The 22,534-nt window shown below is 47.5% G+C and overlaps 2 protein-coding genes and 1 long non-coding RNA gene across 4 annotated transcripts in view; 2 read left to right on the plus strand and 1 right to left on the minus strand.

Moving 5' to 3' along the window:
* The window catches only part of SLA2 (Src like adaptor 2), a 30,872-nt gene extending 29,124 nt beyond the window's left edge, over positions 1-1,748 (plus strand). Inside the window, exon 8 of the mRNA XM_003732780.6 lies at positions 10-1,748. Coding sequence (XP_003732828.4) covers positions 10-130 — 121 coding nt within the window. The 3' untranslated portion in view covers positions 131-1,748. The remainder of the gene's footprint in view (positions 1-9) is intronic.
* RAB5IF (RAB5 interacting factor) lies at positions 1,444-11,784 on the minus strand. 2 transcript variants are annotated; one of them, XM_002747207.6, is made up of 4 exons: positions 11,486-11,784; positions 10,002-10,105; positions 5,008-5,137; positions 1,444-1,985 (listed from the first exon to the last, which is right to left on the minus strand). In XM_002747207.6, exons 1-4 carry the CDS (start codon positions 11,597-11,599, stop codon positions 1,944-1,946), a joined length of 390 nt encoding a protein of 129 aa, XP_002747253.4. In that variant the 5' UTR covers positions 11,600-11,784; the 3' UTR covers positions 1,444-1,943. The 2 variants fall into 2 exon arrangements, with proteins under 2 accessions (XP_002747253.4, XP_008993686.4); XM_008995438.4 differs by lacking the exon at positions 5,008-5,137 and having other exon boundaries at positions 1,449-1,985.
* Positions 11,785-14,735: 2,951 nt separating this feature from the next.
* On the plus strand, positions 14,736-19,901 carry LOC144582429 (uncharacterized). Its single transcript, XR_013535015.1, has 3 exons — positions 14,736-14,865; positions 15,532-15,619; positions 19,822-19,901. It is a non-coding gene; the product is annotated as an uncharacterized LOC144582429 (long non-coding RNA).
* The last annotated feature ends 2,633 nt before the right edge of the window (positions 19,902-22,534 follow it).

Genomic DNA, 22,534 nt, shown 5'->3' on the forward strand with positions numbered 1-22,534 from the left:
TGTCCACAGCTCCCTCCTGTTTTCTGAAGCTGCCACAGGGGAGGAATCTCTTCTCAGTGAGGGTCTCCGGGAGTCACTTAGCTCCTACATCAGCCTGACTGAGGAGGCTGTCTCTTTGGATGATGCCTAGGCCCAAAGGAGAGGCAGAAAGGGAAACCAAGGCTGTGGCACCTAGAACCCCAATTCAGCCCAACCTCCTAAGCATGCTAGAGGCACGGCTGTGCACTCAGTGAGGGAGGGCTGGGACAGAGGTGCATCCAGGGTCCTACCTGTACCTTGCTCTTTCCTCCCTTGGCCTTAGGAAGTCACCTACCTCTTCCCTGTGCTGTGGTCCTACCTGCAGCCTCTAGTCTGAGTACAGAAAAGTTGGGAGCAGGGCCAGGGTTCCAAAAAGAGAGTAAGCCTCCTGGGGGTGTGACCCAGCCAGTTCTTGAGTTTGGGGTTGCCAGTACCATCTGGATGCCCTGCCTGATGAGTCCCATTCCACATCCCCACTATTAACCAGGCCCCACCCGCAACGTAGAAACAACCCCTAGCATCAATGAGAAAATCATTTTCAGAAAATTTACAAGTCCCGTTGAGACCACCACCACACTGCAGCAGGTTGGACTGTGGCCTAGAAGGGAAAGCTGAGATGTCTTACCGTAACAGCAGATCTTGGGTGGTCCAGCCTCTACGTGACACCCAGAGAAAAGAGAAAGACTTCTGATAGTCTAGGTCTTCAAATGTCCCCCACTGAGGACAACAGCCCCAACCCTCAGATTTTTTTTTTTTTTTTTTGAGACAGAGTCTTGCTCTGTTGCCCAGGCTAGAATGCAATAGCGTGATCTTGGCTCACTGCAACCTCTGCCTCCTGGGTTCAAGCAATTCTCCTGCCTCAGCCTCCTGAGTAGCTGGGATTACAGGCCCATGCCACCATGCCTAGCTAATTTTTTTTGTATTTTTAGTAGAGATGGGTTTTCACCATGTTAGCCACAATGGTTTCAAACTCCTGACCTCAACTGAGCTGTCCGCCTTGGCCTCCCCAAGTGCTGGGATTATAGGTGTGAGCCACTGCACCCAGCTTAGCTCTCAGATTTGTATTTTAATTTTGTGGCTTACCATTCCCTAACATACTGGCCTTGCCATCTTGTGGCCAAATACAAAATAATATCTCTTAGGTCTAGCACACTGCAGAGAGGCCACCTTTCTCAATGCTGGGCAGGGGCATCAGAAGATGCTAAGACCTCTCTCCACAATGCCAAGACTGCAGCCATAGCCTACACAAAACGCAGCCCCTGATTTTCCTACTGCTCCCATAAAGAGCAAGAGGTCTGCTGGATCTGCTAAGGGAACAGGGAGAGGAAAAAAGAGGGACAAGGGTGGGAGGCACCACCTCTAGTGCTCCTACTGGGTTCTCAAGCTACAGGTGGGATGGAAAAGGCTTTTTCAGGTATCAACAGGTTCTCAATTAAAGAGCTGATTTATTCAAGTATCTGAAAACATTCTACAATGGAAACTGTTGTTAGATGCTGCCTGTACTGTGCTATGGACCATGCACATACAGCCATGCTGTTTCAGAAGACTTGAAATGCCACTGATAGTTTAAAAACTGTACAGCCGATGCAGAATCGAGGAAGACAATTTAATGTTTCATCTGAATCCGGAGGTGCATCAAATTAAATGACAGCTCCACTTGGCAAACAGCTGTTACTTGATGATATCCAAGAAGAAATGGTGATGGATAAATTCAGAAATGCTTCCCCAAAGGTGGGTGGTTTTTTAAAAAGTTTCAGGTCACAACCCTTGCAGAAAACACTGACACCCAATACACTGATTCGCCGTCCAGGAAACACGGGTCTTCCAAGTTCCAAGGGGCTAGGGTTCCCCAGTGATCAAGTTTCTGTGCTGTTATCAAGAGGGTCCTTTGGACGGGACAGGGAGCAGGTGGGAGCTGTACACCATCAGTCATAATGGATGGCGGTGTAAAAGATGATCCAAATGACCTAGTGAGGAGACAAGCACAGTTCATAGGTCACCTGGGTTAACACAGGCCGATTCCACAAAACAAAAATGCCGGATGAGAATGTATTCACAGGGCACTCTCCAGGGGCTATTCACTGCACAATCTGCTTGAGGGGTTTAAATTATTTCAATGGAATCAAGCTGTCACTAACAGAGCCCAGGACTGCCCACCTGCACTTGCAAAGAAACTCCTGATAAGCTCCTCCCCTACCAAATGGCAACCTCAGGCCCAGGGAGTTGAGGTTCAGATGTGGAAATGATTCAAGTAAAGTATACTACACTGCTAGCAGGTGCTACAACTACCAGTGTGAAAGATTTTATTGGCTTGGGTGAGAGTCTGGACACATAGGGTTTTTTTTTTTCCTTTTTGAGTCCTGCTGGGATTCAACAGGTGCAAACCACCACACCTAATTTTTTTTTCCTGTAGAGATGGGTTTTACCATGTTGCCCAGGCTGATCTCAAACTCCTGGACTCAAGCAGTCTGCCTGCCTAAGCCTCCTGAAATGCTGTAATTACAGGCCTGAGCCACCCATGCCAGGCCATGAGTAAAATTAAAAAAAGAAAAATGAGGCCGGGCACGATGGCTCACGCCTGTAATCCCAGCACTTTGGGAGGCCGAGGCAGGTGGATCACGAGGTCAAGAGATCGAGACCATCCTGGTCAACAAGGTGAAACCCCGTCTCTACTAAAAATACAAAAATTAGGCTAGGCGCGGTGGCTCACGCCTGTAATCCCAGCACTTTGGGAGGCCGAGGCAGGTGGATCACGAGGTCAAGAGATTGAAACCATCCTGGTCAACATGATGAAACCCCGTCTCCACTAAAAATACAAAAAATTAACTGGGCATGGTGGCGCGTGCCTGTAATCCCAGCTACTCGGGAGGCTGAGGCAGGAGAATTGCCTGAACCCTGGAGGTGGAGGTTGCGATGAGCCGAGATCACACCATTGCACTCCAGCCTGGGTAACAAGAGTGAAACTCCGTCTCAAAAAAAAAAAAAAAAAAAATTAGCTGGGCATGGTGGTGTGCGCCTGTAGTCCCAGGCACACACCACAAGAGCGAAACTCCAGTCTCAAAAACAACAACAACAACCGAAAAATGAGTCAGATGCAGTGGCTCACACCTGTAATCCCCGCACTTCAGTAGGCAGAAGCAGGCAGATCACTTGAGGTCAGGAGTTCAAGACCAGCCTGGCCAACATGGTGAAACCCTGTTTCAACTAAAAAATACAAAAAAAGGCTGGTTCGAGTGCATCGGTGTTTACAAATAATTGATCACAACCAGTTAGATTTCTTTGTTCCTTCTCCACTCCCACTGCTTCACTTGACTAGCCATTAAAAAAAAAAAAAAAAAAAAAAGCCAGGTATGGTGGCCCATGCCTGTAGTCCCAGCACTTTGGGAGGCTAAAGAAAGCGGATCATTTGAGATTAGGAGTTCAAGATCAGCTTGGCCAACATGGTGAAACCTCATCTCTACTAAAAAAAAAAAAAAATAACAAAAATTAGCTGGGCATGGTGGCTCGTGTCTATAGTCCCAGCTACTCAGGAGGCCTGAGGCAGGAGAACTGCTTAAACCCAGGAGGCGGAGGTTGCAGAGAGCCAAGATAGCACCACTGCACTCCAACCTGGGTGAAAGAGTGAGACCTTGGGTCAAATAAAGTATACATTTCAGAAGTTTTCTGTGTGGACACAGTTGTGCAAACATCACCACTGATTCCAAAACATTACTCCAAAAAGAGCCTGTTTCCTTTATCAGCTATTCTCCCTCCCCTTCCTCCCAGCCACTGGCAACCACTAAGCTACTTTTTGCCACTATAGATTTGCTCACTGTGGACATTTTGCATATGGCATCACACAATATGTGGTCTTTTGTGTCTGGATTCTTAGCACTTAGCATAATGTTTCAAGGTTCATCCGTGTTATATAGCATTTATCAGTACTTCATTCCCTTTTAAAGCCAAATAACATTCGACTACATGGATATATAGTATCTTATTTATCCATTCATCAAGTGATGGCCATTTGGATTGTTTGTACTTTTTAGCTATTTCCTAGTTTCTTTTTTTTATTCAGTTGGGAGTTTTACTCTTGTTGCCCAGGCTGGAGTGCAAGGGCACGATCTCGGCTTACTGCAATCTCCACCTCCTGGGTTCAAGCGATTCTCCTGCCTCAGCCTCCCAAACAGCTGGGATTACAAGTGCCTATCACTATGCCCAGCTAGCCTAGCTAATTTTCTGTAATTTTTAGTAGAGACAGAGTTTCACCATTTTGGCCAGACTGGTCTTGAACTCCTGACCTCAGGTGATCCGCCTGCTTCTGCCTCCCAAAGTGCTGGGATTACAGGCATGAGTGACCACACCAGCCTCTCCTAGTTTCTGTTTCTTTTCTTTTTTTTTTTTTTTTGAGACGGAGTCCATTCTGTCGCCCAGGCTGGAGTACAGTGGCAAGATATCAGCTCACTGCAACTTCTGCCTCTTGGTTCAAGCGATTCTCCTGCCTTAGCCTCTGGAGTAGCTGGGCATAGTGGTAGGCACTTGTAATCCCAGCTGTTTGGGAGGCTGAGGCAGGAGAATCGCTATAGGCGTGTGCCACCACGTGCGGCTAATTTTCTGTATTTTTAGTAGAGACAGGGTTTCAGCATGTTAGGCAGGATGGTCTCAATCTCCTGACCTTGTGATCCACACACCTTGGCCTTCCAAAGTGCTGGGATTACAGGCGTGAGTCATCGCACCCGGCTGGCTCTCTTAGTTTCTAATATACAGCCAGGGTTGAGAATCAGATGTAGAAGCTAAGGATGGGCCCTGGATTTACACATTAAAGAACCATACAGTGTATCACACCACATCTTCCGGGATATGGTTCAACACAGGCCATGGTCCTGAGCCTCTGAGTCTTTAGAAAAATAGCACCCTGATCGCATAGTGTAACTCAATCAGTGAGGTCCCTTCTTGTGTACACCTCATGAAATGAACAGTACCTGTTGGAAAACTATTAGCTACACATACCATGAACAAGGCAAAAGAGGTCATAAACCCTTCCTTCGTGAGCTCCCATGTGCCGCCATATTCTTCCTCATCAATCTGTAGGTAATTGCTGAAGTAGAGGTACAGGACTCCTGCATTAATCAGGCAGAATCTGGAGCGAGAGAGAACAAGTACCAAACATAAACTCTAAGCTTAGAAGAGTCAAAACTTAGGACCAGGTTTGGTGGCTCACGCCTGTAATTCCAGCACTTTGGGAGGCTGAGGTGGGTGGATCACTTGAGGTCAAGAGTTTAGACCAGCCTGGCCAACATGGTGAAACCCCATCTCTACTAAAAATATAAAAACTAGCCAGGCGTTGTGGTGGGTGCCTGTAATCCCAGCTAATCAGAAGGCTGAGGCAGGAGAATCACTTGAATCCGGAGGTGGAGAGGCTGCAGTGAGCCAAGATTGCTCCACTGCACTCCAGCCTGGGTAACAGAGTGAAAACTATATATATAATATATAGTATATAGAGAGAGTAAGTAATTCTCCCAGCCTCTTGAAGTAAGACAGAAAGGCTGCTGAGCCATCCCAAACAGGACCAAACAGAACCTGACATGGGACTCCAGATAGCTCCAGCTAGGGGGTGGCTACTGGAGAAACACATGTGAAGCTACCGCTTCACAGCCTAGTTGAGCAGGCAATAGCATTTCCCCTGTATAACTCCCAAATGGGAGACCATTTCTGGATGTCCACTGTCTATTACCGTTACTGGATGCAGACATGAAGATGACCATTCCTGCCCTCAGCTCACCATCAATTAAGGAGCTAAGAACAGCAATGAGCTGGGTGCAGTGGCTCACGCCTGTAATCCCAGCACTCTGAGAGGCTGAGGCGAGTGGATCATGAGGTCAGGAGTTCAAGACCAGCCCAGCCAACATAGTAAAACCCTGTCTCTACTAAAAATACAAAAAAAAATTTAGCTGGGTGTGGTGGTGGGCGCCTGTAATCCCAGCTACTCAGGAGGCTAAGGCAGGAGAATTGCTTGAACCTGGGAGATGGAGATGCAGAGAGCTGAGATTGCACCATTGCACTCCAACACAGGCAACAGTGCAAAACTCCATCTCAAAAAAACAAAAAACAACCAGCAATGAGAGTGGAATTGAAACCAGCAGTTTGTGATTACCCCCCAATGTCTTTGACCCACATAATATACTTAGCTGGTGTAAGAGTTGGAATGAAGGGAGCACAGACAATGCAGGAATGCAGTAAGCAGTGATATATCCTTGCCCTCCTGATCTCTTGTTTTCATAGAGTGAACAAGACCTTCTTAGTAATCTTTACATTCATTCATTCACTTATTCGAGACACAGTCTTGCTATGGTGCGATCTTGGCTCTTTGCAACCTCTGCCTCCCAGGTTCAAGCAATTCCTGTGCCTCAGCCTCCTGAGTAGCTGAGACTAGTCTCAGCTACACTATGCCCAGATAATTTTTTGTATTTTTGGAAGAGACCACGAACTAATGGGCCTGGCCCTTTCCAATTATTGCATCGAATCTAATGGGGGACTGTGTATTTCAGGCCACATCTCTTCTGAAGGCTGAGGTGGAAAAATGCAAGAACTGATTCCTCTCAATGGATGAAGTGTGGGCTGGTGTAGGGGAGGGCAGTGCAGTGGTGCAGAGTATAAATCAGCAGGGGAGGAGTACAGGGAGACTCTGAGGCTATGTGAGCAAGGGGGGGATGGGATAGGATGCTCATACTTCATACTTACTTCATACTTCAGGAGTCTGGTGAGCAGTAAGAATATGGGCTTTCTCACGAGTGGAAGAAACAGGATGGCTAGGTGGGGGGCAGTGGCTCATGCTAGTAATCCCAGCACTTTGGGAGGCTGAGGTGGATGGATCACCTGAGGTCAGGGGTTCAAGACAAGCCTAGACAACACAGTGAAACCCCATCTCTATTAAAAGTTCAAAAATTAGCCAGGCATCGTGGTGGGCGCCTGTAATCCCAGCTACTCGGGAGGCTGAGGCAGGAGAATCACCTGAACCTGGGAGGCAGAGGTTGCACTCCAGCCTGGGCAACAAGAGTGAAACTCTGTCTCAAAAAGAAAGAAAAAAAGATGGCTAACTGGTTTAGACCTGTACTCATATTTCAAGACATGGAAGCACACCAGACGAGTGGCTGAATGGGGGAGGGGTAAGAAGACCCAAAGCTGTAAGCCTAAGGGCCTCTGAGTACAATGATTGCAGGAACAGAAATAGGGAGTCAAGAAGAAAGAAATATAGTCCTTAGTTTGGCCATGTTGCCACCATACCCTTATCTTCTGTCAGAAATCTTGGCACCTAACCCAATCTGGCCACCTTCCTCTGATAGGAGTTTCATTTTGGACAGGCTGACTTAGTGGCTCTGGATGGAGATGACTAACAGCAGTTGGAAGTGTCACTCTGAGGCACATAATAAGCCAAGGCTGGAGAATGACTACAGACTCAGGGAACCGGGATGACAGGGAGAAAGAAAGAGGCTGAGAAAGGGGCTGATATAAGCCCTGCCTTCCAAGGCTTACACAGTAAGTAGAGACTGAAGTCACAGAAACAAAAGAGTTCAAATCTAATGCCTGATGTTCAAAGCAAAGGATCAGGAAAGGGATGGAAGGGTTTTAACTGAGCTTGAAGGGTGGGCAGTGATGGAGTGTGGTGGCTCACAAGTACAGGTCTATATCAGGTTTAAATCCCTGTATTCTGGGAGGCTGAGATGGGAGGATCATTTAAGCCCAGGAGATCGAGACCAACTTGGGCAACATAGCGAAACCCCATCTTTAGCAAAAACACAAAAATCAGTCAGGTGTGATGATGCATGCCTAAAGTCCCAGCTACTCAGGAGGCAGCTAAGGTGGGAGGATCACCTAAGCCCAGGGAGCTCGAGGCTACAAGAAGCTGTGAGCATGCCACTGTACTCCAGCCCAGGCTGGAGTGATTAAGACATTGTCTCCAGAAAAAAAAAAAAAAAGGTAGGCATAATCTCTATTTGTAAATGAGAGAGAAAACTACACAGCATATATGTAGACAAAGAGATGAACTTGCTGGAGTAGGGGTAAAAAAAAAGAACATGAAAAACTGAGGCCAGGCATGGCGGCTCACACCTGTAATCACAGCACTTTGGGAGGCCAAGGTAGGACTGTTTGAGCCTAGGAGTTCGAGACCAACTTGGGCAACAGAGCAATGCACTGTATCTACCAAAAAAAGAAAAAAGAAAAATAGCCACACCTGGTGGCACTCATCTAAAGTCCTAGCTGGCCGGGCTCTGTGTCTCATGCCTTTAATCCTACCACTTTGGGAGGCTGAGGTGAGTAGATCACCTGAGGTCAGGGGTCAGGCGTTTGAGACCAGCCTGGCCAACATGGCGAAACCCCATCTCTACTAAAAATACAAAAATTAGTCAGGCGTGGTGGCGGGCACCTGTAATTCCAGCTACTCAGGAGGCTGAGGCAGGAGAATCGCTTGAACACACGAGGTGGAGGTTGTAGTGAGCCAAGATCACGCCACTGTACTCCAGCCTGGTGATGGAGCGAGAGTGTCTCAAAAAAAAAAAAAAAAAAAAAAAAAGAAGAGGGGACTGTTTATTCCTTTTGGGTTATATTCTGAGAAAACGGACAACTCAAACATTTGAAATATGTTTCACTCCTTTTACCCTAGAGTAGGGGAATGACAAGAGATTTGTCAGCCCTAAAACAATTAATGTGGTTTTCCATGGGGGAAGGGTGACAGTTTGTACTGCCTTAATGAAAAGAGAAAAGGCCAGGAAGAAAAAAAATAAATGTTTGAGATGATTCACAGCTGGGCATGATGGCTCACGCCTGTAATCCCAGCACTTTGGGAGGCCGAGGCGGGTGGATCACGAGGTCAAGAGATCGAGACCATCCTGGCCAACATGGTGAAACCCTGTCTCTTTAAAAAAAAAAAAAAAAGAGATGATTAATATACCAATCACCATGATTTGATCATTACACATTGTATACACATATCAAAATATATGTACCCCCAAAATATATGCAACTATGATACATCAAAAACTGCAAAAAAAAGAGAGAGATATAAGGACGGCCTCTCCTATCCACTTTTATAATAGCTTGCCCATGATTCCTATCTCAAATCAACTCTCACACATCTTTTTTTTTTTTTTGAGACGGGGTCTTGCTGTTACCCAGGCTGGAGTGCAATGGTGTGATCTTGGCTCACTACAACCTCTGCCTCCTGGGTTCAAGTGATTCTATGCCTCAGCCTCCTGAGCAGCTGAAATTACAGGTGTCCACCACCATGCCCAGGTAATTTTTTTTTTTTGAGACTGAGTCTCACTCTGTCACTCAGGCTACAGTGCGGTGGCATGATCTCGGCTCACTGCAATCTCCACCTCCTGGGTTCAAGCAGTTCTCCCACCTCAGCCTCCCAAGTAGCTGAGACTACAGGCGCTCACCACTACACCCAGATAATTTTTTGTATTTTTAGTAGAGACAGGGTTTCACCGTGTTACCCAGGATGGTTTCAATCTCCTGACCTCGTGATCCACCTGCCTCAGCCTCCCAAAGTGCTGGGATTACAGGCATGAGCCACTGCATCTGACTCACACATCTTTTAAACTCAATCTGATGTGCACGTGGACTCACTTTCAATGCCCTGTTTCAAAAATAACAAAATAAAATGGAGTGATCTGAAATAACTTCTGCCAAATCCAAGGTTTAGCACATTAAGCATAGTGTCAGGCACAAAGGAAATGGTCATTAAATACAAAAGTTTCTGCTTCCCAAACTTGCACAGGTACAAAGGTCACAGCAGAATTAGAGTGTATGCCACCAATAAGTAATGTGATAGCCTCTTGTGTGAGGTCACTTTAGATTCATGAATGAATGGACTGGCGAGAGAGAGAGAGAGAGGACAGAGAGACACGCGTGCTCCAGAGCAGCAATGGCCTTTTCTATAAAAGGAAACCTCTATTTAAAAAGAAATGATACCATGAAAAAGTAAGATATCTAAGACTTACCCTGCAATTCCCAAGAAACCTCGTAATGGCAAAACTCCCCAAATGACACCCAGGACCACAGCAATGATCTGTCGGAACCAGTAGATCACATCTAAAAATTCATCCTGTAGAAAAGACAGAAAATGCAACAATTATCTGGGGTGGGTGCCACAGGACAGCCAGAGTGGGAAATATTAAATCTTTCTGCTAAACACATCCAGGGAATTTCTTTCCCCCAAAGGCAACAGTATGTGCTTCCTGCTTCACCTCTTATTTCTATTAACACGTGGTAGAAAACGATACATTCAGACATCATTAAGTGATCATTTCCAGAACCTGTGCTCTAAATCAAAATTCTAGAGCTGCAAAATGATGCTGCACATATTAGACGCTGCATATATGAAGCAGCCTGTAATGAAATGATTGTGATAGTAATTGTGCTACTGGCCATACATACCGATTAGAAGAAAAATGCTGGAGGCAGGTACCAGCATTTTTAAGTTTCATGGAAGAACACAGAAGAACTCAGGTTTGTGATCTGCCTTAGATTGCAGAAACCAGTCCTTACACAAATAAATAAATAAATGACACAGCAGATTAGAGACTGCAGGTTTTGTAAGAGCTGGGCAGGGATGGTGGCAGAACAAGGGCACCTTCAGAAGTGCCTCCCATCCCCCCTTACGGGAACTTCAGGAAGGAAAACCCACTTCGGCAGTCCAGAAAACTAAAGAAACGACTGTAAACAAAATGTTCTTTTCAAGCTGCCTGAAATCAAGCTGCTTGTGATGGCCCCTTCCAGATCATGGAGCAGAGTTACGAAGCAACCTCCGAATGGGAGGAGTTAAGAAGGTCCTGGAGTCCCAACCGTTTCTCGCGCGTATTTGGCGCGTTTCTCCACCCCAAAGTCTCACACTCACCCACGGGGTGGTCTTAGTCTCACGTCTGGATTCACGCTTATCAAAGTACTCCGTCCTTTCATTCAACAAGCAACAGCAGCTCAAGATCAGCGAGCCTCACTGTGTTCAAAACGCTTTAATGCACCAGAGTACCCCACTTTGGAGCTATTCTGAGAATTAATTAAGACTCCGCATGGAGAGCACCTGGCACGCAGAAATCAGTAAAGTCTGTTGCCGTTACTGTTGCGCCGACGACTGTGTTAAGAGACAAGTAACTTACTCAAGACCCTACTGCACATAAAGGGAGGAGACTGAATGGAATTCAGCTCCCTTTCCCCGTTCAGGCGCACGCCCTGCCCACGGATGACAACCCCTCTCCCCGCTCCTCGCCGCTCCCTCATGACCAGGGAGCTTCATCCTTAAGCCACCCTTCGGGGAGCTCCCAAGCCCAGCTGTCCGTCCTGTAGCCCGCCAAGTTCGCTTTGACACCCTTGGGCCACGCGCTCGATCGCTCCGCAAAGGGGGCGAGGGCAGGCCCGGGCCGGTCTTCCCATTCCCCGAGTCCCAGCCGGCTCCTCGCACCCGCGCCCTGTTCAGGCTCCACCGTACCTTGTCCTCCCAGGCCGCATCGCTCCGCAGCACCTTGCTCCAGACGGAGACTCTGAGGGCCCCGTTGGCCAGCTGCGGCTGAGGCGGCTCCTCCTTCCGCCGCCCGCCGCTCATCCTCCCGTCGCGCCGCCCGGGCCCGGCCTGGGGCGCGCGGGCTGAGCCAAAAGGAGTTGGGATCTAGGGTCGCGGGTCACGGCGCTGAGCGGCTGCAGGATCAGCGGTCCCGTCCTGCGATGCGGTGCGGATCCTCCCACCTGGCCAAGCTGCCGGCTCCACTGGCTCCACAGAGCAGGTTCCACGGAGGGAGGGGCGGTGCCGTGTCGCGCGTCCTCCCGCCGACGTACACACGCAGCCAATCGGTTGCCGCGCATCCTTCCGCGTGAAGAGCGACCGTCGCGTTGGCGCAAGCGCGCTACGCGTGAGGGAAATGACGTTGGCCTCCCCCAGGCTCGCGGTAGAGTATGAGGGAAGGGACAATATTGGGAGAACGGCGACATGGGCGCCAGGAGGCACTGTGGAGACCGAGGAGGGAGGGGAAAACCGAGGGTAGACCTGAGCGTCGCCCATTTGGCCACCGCTCCCCTTTGAGCAGCGGTGCAGGAGGGGCTCTACCTTTCCCGAGGCAGCCTTGCGACGTGCTCGCCTGCTGAGGCGATACCTTGCTCCAGGGTACCCCCCGGCTGCCCCGCAGAATTTAGCCTGCTCGTTTTCTCCCCGAACCCTGCGAGTTCTGTAGGCACGTGTTCAAGATATCTCATCTTGCCCAGCACCCTCTTTTGGCACACGAGAGCCCTGAGACACCAGAAGAGGAAATGACGGTTTTTAATTTTTTTTTTTTTTTTTTTTGAGACGGAGTCTCGCTCTGTTGTTGCCCAGGTTGGAGTGCAGTGGCACAGTCTCAGCTCACTGCAGCCTCCCCCTCCAGGGTTCAAGCGATTCTCCTGCCTCAGCCTCCCAAGTAGCTGGGGTTTTTCGGCCTCCCAAAGTGCTAGGATTACAGGCAGGAGCCACCGCGCCCGGCCATTTTTATTGCTTTTAATTATTTTTTTGAGACAGGATTCACTCTCTTGCCCATGCTCGTGTGCGGTGGCACAATCTAGGCTCACTGCAACCTCCACCACCTGGGCTCAAGCCATCCTCCATCTCCTGCCCTCGTGAGCCACCCGCTTCAATCCTGAAAGTGTTGGGATTACAGGCATAAGCCACCGCGCCTGGCTTTTTTTTTGTTTTTTTAGATAAGAGTTTCACTTTGTTGCCCATGCTGGAGTGCAGTGGCAGTGTGTCCAATCACTACAACCTCTGCCTCCAGGGTTCAAGCAATTCTCGTGCTTCAGCCTCCCGAGTAGCTGGGATTACAGGCACCACCACCACACCCGGCTAATTTTTTTTTGTATTTTAGTAGAGACGGGGTTTCACCATGCTGCCAAGGCAGGTCTCAAACTCCTGAGCTCAGGCAATCTGCCCATCTCATCTTTTGCATACCTTTCAACATTCACCTGTAGTTCTTCACTTTTTGGGAACAATACAACTTCCTAGGGAGGCTGGGCGCCATGACTCAGGCCTGTAATCCCAGCACTTTGGAAGGCTGAGTTGGGTGGATCACTTGAGGTCAGGAGTTCAAGACCTGCCTGGCCAACATGGTTGAAAACCCCATCTCAGCCGGGCCCGGTGGCTCATGCCTGTAATCCCAGCACTTTGGGAGGCCGAGGCGGGTGGATCACGAGGTCAAGAGATCGAGACCATCCCGGTCAACATAGTGAAACCCCGTCTCTACTAAAACTACAAAACATTAGCTGGGCATGGTGGCGCGTGCCTGTAGTCCCAGCTACTCAGGAGGCTGAGGGAGGAGAATTGCCTGAACCCAGGAGGTGGAGGTTGCGGTGAGCTGAGATCGAGCCATTGTACTCCAGCCTGGGTAACAAGAGCGAAACTCCGTCTCAAAAAAAGAAAAGAACCTCCTAGGGAGCTTTTTCAGAATACCATTGCTGGTGTTTTCCACCCCAAACCCACTCTGACATTACTTTAGTAGATTAAGTGGGGCTGGACCCCCAAAGTGAAACACACTGCGATCACATTACTGTCTGGAGCTGGTGGAAAGGTCGTATACATTATCTGGGTGCACACCTTTTGTCCTAAGTTTCCCATGCGTCTCGTTCTTTTCAGCCCTGCCTCTTTTCTGATCCAGTTTCCCTCCCATATGCAATGGTAAAGCTTAGCCAGTTGAAGGAAATAAAAATATTTCACCCCAAAATATGGCTCCCTAGTATAATGACTATTTTATTTTAGTTTAGTTTTTGAGACAAGGTCTCACTCTGTTGCCCATGCTCAAATGCAGTGGCATGACAGAGCTCACTGCTGCTTGCTTTTTTTTTCTTTTTGAGACAGAGTTTTGCTCTTGTTGCCCAGGCTGGAGTGCAATGTATGATGTCGGCTCACCACAACCTCCACCTCCTGGGTTCAAGCAATTCTCCTGCCTCAGCCTCCTGAGTAGCTGGGATTACAGGCATGCACCACCATGCCCAGCTAATTTTGTATTTTTAGTAGAGACCGGGGTTTTTCCATGTTTGTCAGGCTTTTCTCGAACTCCCAACCTCAGGTGATCCGCCCACCTCAGCCTCCCAAAGTGCTGGGATTACAGGCAGGAGCCATGGAACCTGGCCTCACTGCAACTTTGATCTCCTGGGTTCAAATTATCTTCCCACCTCAGCCTTCCAAGTAGCTGAAGCTGCAGGCACAGGCATATGCCACCACACCTGGCTAAGTTTTTCCTTTTTTGGGAGAGTCTCACTCTGTCACCCAAGCTGGAGTCCAGTGGTGTGATCTCTGCTCACTGCAACCTCCACCTGCCAGGTTCAACCGGTTGGTTCTCTTGCCTCAGTCTCCCCAATAGCTGGGATTACAGGCGTGCGCCACCATGCCTGGCTACTTTTTGTATTTTTCAGTAAAGATGGGGTTTTACCATCTTGTCCAAGCTGGTCTCAAATTCTTGACCTCAAGTGATCCACACGCCTCAGCCACCCAAAGTGCTGGGATTACAGGTGTGAGCCACCATACACCCTGCCTTTTTTTTTTTTTTTTTTTTTTGTAGGAACAGGGTCTCACTATGTTGCCCAGGCTGATCTTGAACTCCTGGGCTCAAGCAATGCTCCCACCTCAGCCTCCCAATTTGTTGAGATTACAGGCATGAGCCACTGTGCCTAACATAATATCTGAAATTGAAAACCGTTAGAGATCAAGGTGCTGGAAGAGACTTTTCCCCTGTCTACATAAAGATATGACTGACCCACCAAGGAGAAGAGTTCTTGTTCTTCTCCCAGTTATCTCACTTTCTGTTGCAGAAGAGAACAGTGTAACCACATATGAACAGACCCTTTTTCAAGGTAATAACTGTCTTCAACAATCATTTAAATTCCAAAGATAACCGTTTACAGTTTCTGATCCCCATCCAGTCATTCTTCCTAGTAATCTTTTGTTGTCCCTCAATAAAATTCCTCTGCTCCCCCTTCCCATAACCTATTCTACCAGGATCCAAGCCTCCATTCTTTCTGTAACCTCAAGATGGTATAGAAGCACCTGTACCTGGCTGGGCATGTTGGTTCATGCCTGTAATCCCAGCACTTTAGGAGGCCAAGGTGGGAGGATCACCTGAGACCAGCCTGGCTAACATGGTGAAGCCCCATTTCTACTAAAATACAAAAAAATCAGCCATGTGTGGTGGTGCACGCCTGTAATCCCAGCTACTTGAGAGGCTGAGGCAGGAGAATTGCTTGAACCTGGGAGACAGAAGTTGCAGTGAGCCAATATTGCACCATTGCACTTCAGCTTGGACCAAAAAAAAAAAAAAACTTCTGTACCTTATTGGGGAGGGGGAGCTGGGTCTTCATTCTGAAGACTCCTGGGTATATACATTAAATAAAATTTGTATGCCTTTTCTCCTGTTAATCAATCTGCCTCATGTCAGATTTTCAGGGAAACTTCAGGGGGCCAAGAGCTTCCAAGTCTCACTTGTTTGGAAATATACCATTGTTACAAAACCTCTTTTACAGACTCCCTGCTGGCATGTAGTTCAGAAGACAAACTGGTGAATCTGTCATAGAATGTTGGAAGAATGACTAGCCCTTGGCCTACATAAAGGTAAATTTTCACTCTGCCAGTTCTCCTTCTGGTGAAGATGTATAATGGGGAACCTGATCTGGGGGGATTAGGGAAGGCTAAACTCTGAAGGAAGAAATTAGAAGAACAGGGAGGTGAAGGTGGGAGAGAACCTTCAGGGAAATGAAACCATGTGGGCTAATGGTAAGGAATGAAGCCACCAGAGGGGAAGGACTCAAGAATCACTGAAGAGTTTGCTTCTTATCCCAGAGGCAGGGGAAGCCATGAGGTTTGTATCTTAGAAGGATCACACTCGCTGCTATTTGTGGGACTGGATCAGAATGGAGGACTAGTTAAACTATTGAAGTCATTTAGGTGACGGTGAGGGCATTGAAGGTGGATAAAACTAGATTCAAAAGACTTTTTTAAGTTAAACGTTATTTTATTTTATTTGAGACGGAGTTTCGCTGTTATTACCCAGACTGGAGTGCAATGGCGCGATCTCGGCCCACCGCAATGTCCACCTTCTGGGTTCAGGCAATTCTCCTGCCTCAGCCTCCCGAGTAGCTGGGACTACAGGCGAGCACCACCATGCCCAGCTAATTTTTTATTTTCAGTAGAGACGGGGTTTCACCTTGTTGACCAGGATGATCGGTCTCGATCTCTTGACCTCGTGATCCACCCACCTCGGCCTCCCAAAGTGCTGGGATTACAGGCATGAGCTACCATGACTGGCCAAATTAATTTTTCTTTTCTTTTTTGAGACGGAGTTTCGCTCTTGTTACCCAGGCTGGAGTGCAATGGCGCGATCTCGGCTCGGCGCGATCTCGGCTCACCGCAACCTCCGCCTCCCGGGTTCAGGCAATTCTCCTGCCTCAGCCTCCTGAGTAGCTGGGATTACAGGCACACGCCACCATGCCCAGCTAATTTTTTGTATTTTTAGTAGAGATGGGGTTTCACCATGTTGACCAGGATGGTCTCGATCTCTTGACCTCGTGATCCACCCGCCTCGGCCTCCCACCCAAAATGCTGGGATTACAGGAGTGAGCCACTGTGCCCAGCAAATTAAATTTTTTTTTTTTTTTTTTTTTTTTTGAGATGATGTCTGTCTCTGTTGTCAGGCTGGAGTGCAATGGCGCAATCTCAGCTCACTGCAACCTCCAACTCCCTGGTTCAAGTGATTTTCCTGCCTTAGCCTCCCAAGTAGCTGGGATTACAGGCATGCGTCAACATGCCCAGCTTATTTTTGTATTTTTAGTAGAGACGGGGTTTCACCATGTTGGCCAGGATGGTCTCAATCTCCTGACCTCATGATCTGCCTGCCTCGGCCTCCCAAAGTGTTGGGATTACAGATGTGAGCCACCGTGCCCAGCCAGGAATTAAAAATATTTTTGGCCGGGCGTGGTGACTAACACCTGTAATCCCAGCACTTTGGGTGGCCGAGGTGGGTGGATCAGGAGGTCAAGAGATCAAGACCATCCTGGTCAACATGGTGAAACCCCGTCTCTACTAAAAATACAAAAAATTATCTGGGCATGGTGGCGCATGCCTGTAATCCCAGCTACTCAGGAGGCTGAGGCAGGAGAATTGCCTGAACCCAGAAGGCGGAGGTTGCGGTGAGCGAGATCATGCCATTGCACTCCAGCCTGGGTAACAAGAGCAAAACTCCGTCTCGAAAAAAAAAAATATATATATATTTTTAAGGGCCTGGCTTGGTGGGTTCACGCCTATAATCCCAGCACTTTGGGAGGCTTAGGCAGGAGGATCACTTGAGCCCAGGGTTTCAAGCCTAGCCTGGGCAACACAGGGAGACTCCATCTCTACAAAACAAACAAACAAATAAACAAAAATTAGCCAGGCATGGTGGTGCACACCTGTTGTCTCATCTCTTTGGAAGGCTGAGATGGGAGGCTCACTTAAGCTCAGGAGGTCGAGGCTGCAGGTGAGCTGTGATCATTGCATCACTGCAGTACAGCCTGGGTGACACAGTGAGAAACCCTGTCTCAAGATAAAATAAAATAAAAAATTGTTTTTTTTAATTTTAGTAAAACATATTTAACAAAGTTTATTATTTCACCAGTTATTAAGTATATAGTTGGCTGGGTGCAATGGCTCATGCCTGTAATCCCAGCACTTTGGGAGGCCGGGCGAATCATGAGGTCAGGAGTTTGAGACCAGCCTGACCAACATGGTGAAACCCTGTCTCTACTAAAAATACGAAATTAGCCGGGTGTGGTGGCACATGCCTGTAATCCCAGCTACTTGGGAGGCTGAGGCAGGAGAATTGCTTGAACCCAGGAGGCAGAGGTTGCGGTGAGCTGAGATTGTGCCATTGCACCCCAGTCTGGGCAACAAGAGCAAGACTCCATCTCAAAAAAAAAAAAAAAAAAAAAAGGAGTATCTAGTTGAGTGGCATAAAGTGGATTCAGTTTGTTGTGCAGCCTTCACCACCATCCATTTTCAGAACTTTGTCATCTTGTAAAACTAAAACTCTGTATGTATTAAAAATAACTCCCCAGGCCAGGCGCGGAGGCTCACGCCTATAATCCTAGCACTTTGGGAGGCCGAGGCTGGTGGATCATGAGGTCAAGAGATCGAGACCATCCTGGTTAACAAGGTGAAACCCCGTCTCTACTAAAAATAAAAAAATTAGCTGGGCATGGTGGTGCGCACCTGTAGTCTCAGCTACTCGGGAGGCTGAGGCAGGAGAATTGCTTGAACCCAGGAGGTGGAGGTTGCAGTGAGCCGAGATCGCGCCATTGCACTCCAGTCTGGGTAACAACAGCGACACTCCATCTCAAAAATAAATAAATAACTCCTCAGTCTTCCATTTCCCCGGTCTCTGGAAACTAGTTCCATTCTACTTTCTCTGTAGGAATTTGAGTATTCTAATGAGTACCTCATAAGTACAGTATTTGTCCTTTTGTCACTGGTCTGTTTCAGTTAGCATTATGTCCTCAAGTTTCACCCATGTTGTAGCATGTGGTAGACTTTTCTTCCTTTTAAAAGCTGTCGTATGTACATACATTTTGCCTACCCACTGATAGACATTTGGGTTGCTTACACTTTGACTGTTCTGAATAATGCTTCCACAGATGTGGAGTGTACAAGTATCTGTGTCCCTGCTTTATTTCTCAGAAGTGAAATCGCTAGATCATATTGTAATCCTGTTTTTAATTTTCTGAGGAACTGTTGTTTTCCACAGCAGCTGCACCATTTTGCATTTCCACCAGCAGTGCACAAGTGTTCTGAGATTTTTTTTTTTTTTGAGCCCTGTCTTTGCTTCCCAAAGTGCTGGGATTACAGGTGTGAGTCACCACGCCCAGACTTTTTTTTTTTTTTTGAGACAGAGTCTTGCTCTGTCACCCAGGCTAGAGTGCAGTGCAGTGGCGTGATCTCAGCCCACTGCAACCTCTGCCTCCCAGGTTCAAGTGATTCTCCTGCCTCAGCCTCCTGAGTAGCTTGGATTATAGGCCTGCGTCACCACGCCTGGCTAATTTTGTATTTTTAGCAGAGATGGGGTGTCTCCATGTTGGTCAGGCTAGTTTCGAACTCCTAATCTCAGGTGATCCGCCCGCCTTGGCATCCCAAAGTGCTGGTATTACAGATGTGAGCCACTGCTCCCAGCCCAGAGATAAATTTTTTTTTCTGTTGTTAATAATCATTAGGTGCAAAGTAGTATTTTTTTTTGTGGTTTTGATTTGTACTTCCATAATGATTAGTAATGGCTGAGCATTTCATTAAGCACTATTTTTTTCATCTCCCCTACCCGCCCTTTCCCTTCCCTTCTTCTTTCTTCTGAGACAGGGAAACCCTGTCTCACCCAGACTGAAGTGCAGTGGTGCCACCTCCCAGGTTTAAGCGATTCTTCTCAGCCTCCTGAGTAGCTGGTATTACAGGTGCCCGCCACCACACCCAGCTAATTTTTGTATTTTTAGTAGAGATGGACTTTCACCATGTTGACCAGGCTCCTCTCCAATTTATGACCTCAAGTGATCTGCCCACCTCAGCCTCCCAAAGTGCTGGGATTACAGGCATGAGCCACCATGCCCAAGTCTCGGTCATGTTTATATTACATTGTGAAGCTCTGACCAAGAGTCATTATATTTGCATGGGATTGGGAGAGGTCACAGAAAGTTCTAGTTGGAAGGGTCCTCAAATCCTGCAGTGTAGCCCAAGGTCATACAGCAAGTTAGAAGTTCAACAGGCATCTGAAACCTGATCCCTGTTCCTCCTCTTTCTAGGATCAGCCGAAACTAAGCTGGCAGCCAGAGTGGAAGCCCTTGCCTAGAAGGTATTTATGGGACTGAAACTTGTTCCCTGTTTGCTTTCACCCAAGGCTTTCCTTATCTTAGGACGCGGGGATCTGGCTGAATTTCAGTGAATCCATCTGGTTAAAATAAACATCTTGGGTGGTCTGAGATAGAAAAGAACTTGATGAAGGGTCAGATTTGGAAGTGGGAGAGACAGATTTGGAAGTAGGACACATTTTGTCTTTGTGAGTCTGTAGCGTTTTAGCACTAGTTGAACACATGAGCTCAGCCTTAAAGCTATTTCCTTGCAGCTGAATGCCTCGATAGCACTACCAGCTGCTTGTAGTGGGGTTTGGAGAGGAAGGTATGTTCTGAGGGATAACTGGCCCCTCTCAGGTACTGATGGATCACAGGTATCGGAAATCCTGGGGGGAACCACCAGCCATGGAAAGGGCATCTGTTGTTGAAATGGAGATCTGAGATTGCATCCTGGTCTTTTTTTTGTTTTGGCCTACAACAAATGTCATACTAGCACTTAATGAGCCCTTGCTAAGTACCAGTTACTTTGCTAAATGTTTCACATTTGTTTTGTTTTGTTTTTGAGACGGAGTCTCACTCTGTCACCCAGACTGGAGTGCGGTGGTGTGATCTTGACTCACTGCAACCTCCACCTCCCAGCTTCAAGCAATTCTCCTGTCTCAGCCTCTCTAGTTGCTGGAACTACAGGCACCCACCACCTCACTCAGCTAATTTTTGTATTTTTAGAAGAGATGGGGATTTTGCCATGTTTGCCAGGCTGGTCTCAAACTCCTGACCTTGGGTGATCCACCCGCCTCAGCCTCCCAAAGTGCTGGGATTACAGGCATGAGCCACCATGCCCAGTACATTAATTTTCATCTAAAACATGGTTGAGCTTTTAACCTTATACTAAACTCTTCCCTTTTTATACCTTTACTTGCAATTTCTCTACAATGAGTATGGATTACTTCGGTAATTAAAATGGTAGGTTACACTAGACCTTCAAGTTACCATAGCCTCTCTGAAGCAAAATCAGACGGCCCAGAGACCCTTCTGGTAACTTTGAAAGACAAAGAGTTGTGACTTTTCCAGCCCACCAGTTTTCTGGGGATAAGTCCTGATAATGATGGCGGTCTCTGGGGCAAGATCATCAGTATCTCCTGTGGCAGGAATGCAGATTCCTACCCAGACCCTCTGGGCCTGAGGTCTGGGAATATGCATTTTTGTAAGCATTCCTGATGATATTGATGCATATTTAGGCTTGAAAATCACTTTTCTGGGGAATTAGGGCCAATTCTGCCACTTAAAAGCTATATGGTTGCTGGGCACCGTGGCTCACGCCTGTAATCCTAGCACTTTGGGAGGCTGAGGTGGGTGGATCACCTGAGGTTGAGTTCAAGATCAGTCTGGCCATCATGGTGAAACCCCATCTTTAAAAAAAAACAAAACAAAACTGTACGGTATGGGGTGAGTTGTTTTACGGGTTGTTTTTCCCTCAGCTGTGTGCTGAGCAAGGATGGATAGTAACATATAGATTACCCTGTTTCATCCTCCCAAGAGGTGAGTGTTACTATTCCCATTTTATTGATGATGAAAGCTAAGGTTGGAGTAGTGAACTGACTTGCCTATGGTCATGACAGCTATTCAATGACAGACCAAGAATTTGAACCCAGGCTTGGGTTATGGAGAAATGCCTTTGAAATCAGTAACACTGACAGCAGTAATAGTTATTTCTCCATCCTTTTTGAGTGCCAAACCTTATTCTCTGCAGCTCTAGTGTCTAAAATAACAAGAATATAGCCATACAAGACAGAACTGGCCTCTACCCTGTGGGAGTCTTCATGTACCAGCTTTCCAGCTAGATTGTACTTTTAAAATCCAGAGTCCTGAGTCTTATCCCAGAATGATGCTTATTCATAGGGCTGAGTTGGGGCCAAAAAAAAAAAAAAAAAAAAAAACGTTTCCCAATGGTTCTAAGCCTAGGGGCCATGGAGAAACTACCATTTGAAAACAGCAGAAAAGGGCTGGGCGTGGTGGCACATGCCTGTAATCCCAGCACTTTTGGAGGCTGAGGCCCATGGATCATAAGGTCAAGAGATTGAGTCCATCCTGGTCAACATGGTGAAACCCCATCTCTACTAAAAATACAAAAATTAGCTGGGTGTGGTGGTGTGTGCCTTTAGTCCCAGCTACTCGGGAGGCTGAGGCAGGAGAATTCTTGAACTCAGGAGGTGGAGGTTGCAGTGAGCTGAGATTGCACTACTGCACTCCAGCCTGGCGGCAGAGCGAGACTCTGTCTCAAAAAAAAAAAAACAGTGGAAAGGAGTACTTCCCTGACCACCGGTCTAGAAGATGGCATACCCCTCCCCACCAGTCACTACCACTACCTTTATTTTTTTTGAGATGGAGTCTCGCTCTATGGGCCAGGCTGCAGTGCAGTGGCGATCTCATATCCAGGGCGACAGAGTGAGACTCCGTCTCAAAAAAAAAGAACAAGGGTATAGAGAAGTAGTCAGGCAATCCACAGCCAGCCCAAAGAGACAGCAGGTATTCACAGCCAGAGGCTGATGCATTTAAAAGCTGTTTCCTGAATGAGGCTGTAAGAAACGTAGATGTCCTTAGATCATGTTCCCAGTTTCAGAGGGGCCCTGGCCACATTATCCCAAAGTTCACTTTCATTATCTAA

This window comes from Callithrix jacchus, chromosome 5, assembly GCF_049354715.1.
Source record: "Callithrix jacchus isolate 240 chromosome 5, calJac240_pri, whole genome shotgun sequence".
NCBI classification, from domain to species: domain Eukaryota; kingdom Metazoa; phylum Chordata; class Mammalia; order Primates; family Cebidae; genus Callithrix; species Callithrix jacchus.

Bases quoted from the DNA above. Each gene is read 5' to 3' on its own strand.
- RAB5IF (XM_008995438.4), bottom strand. From the start codon at position 11,599: ATGAGCGGCGGGCGGCGGAAGGAGGAGCCGCCTCAGCCGCAGCTGGCC. The intron at 10,106-11,485 runs GTACGGTGGAGC...TCTTTTCTACAG, and splicing joins ATGCGGCCTGGGAGGACAAG to GATGAATTTTTAGATGTGAT. The intron at 1,986-10,001 runs GTAAGTCTTAGA...TCTCCTCACTAG, and splicing joins GGTTTCTTGGGAATTGCAGG to GTCATTTGGATCATCTTTTA.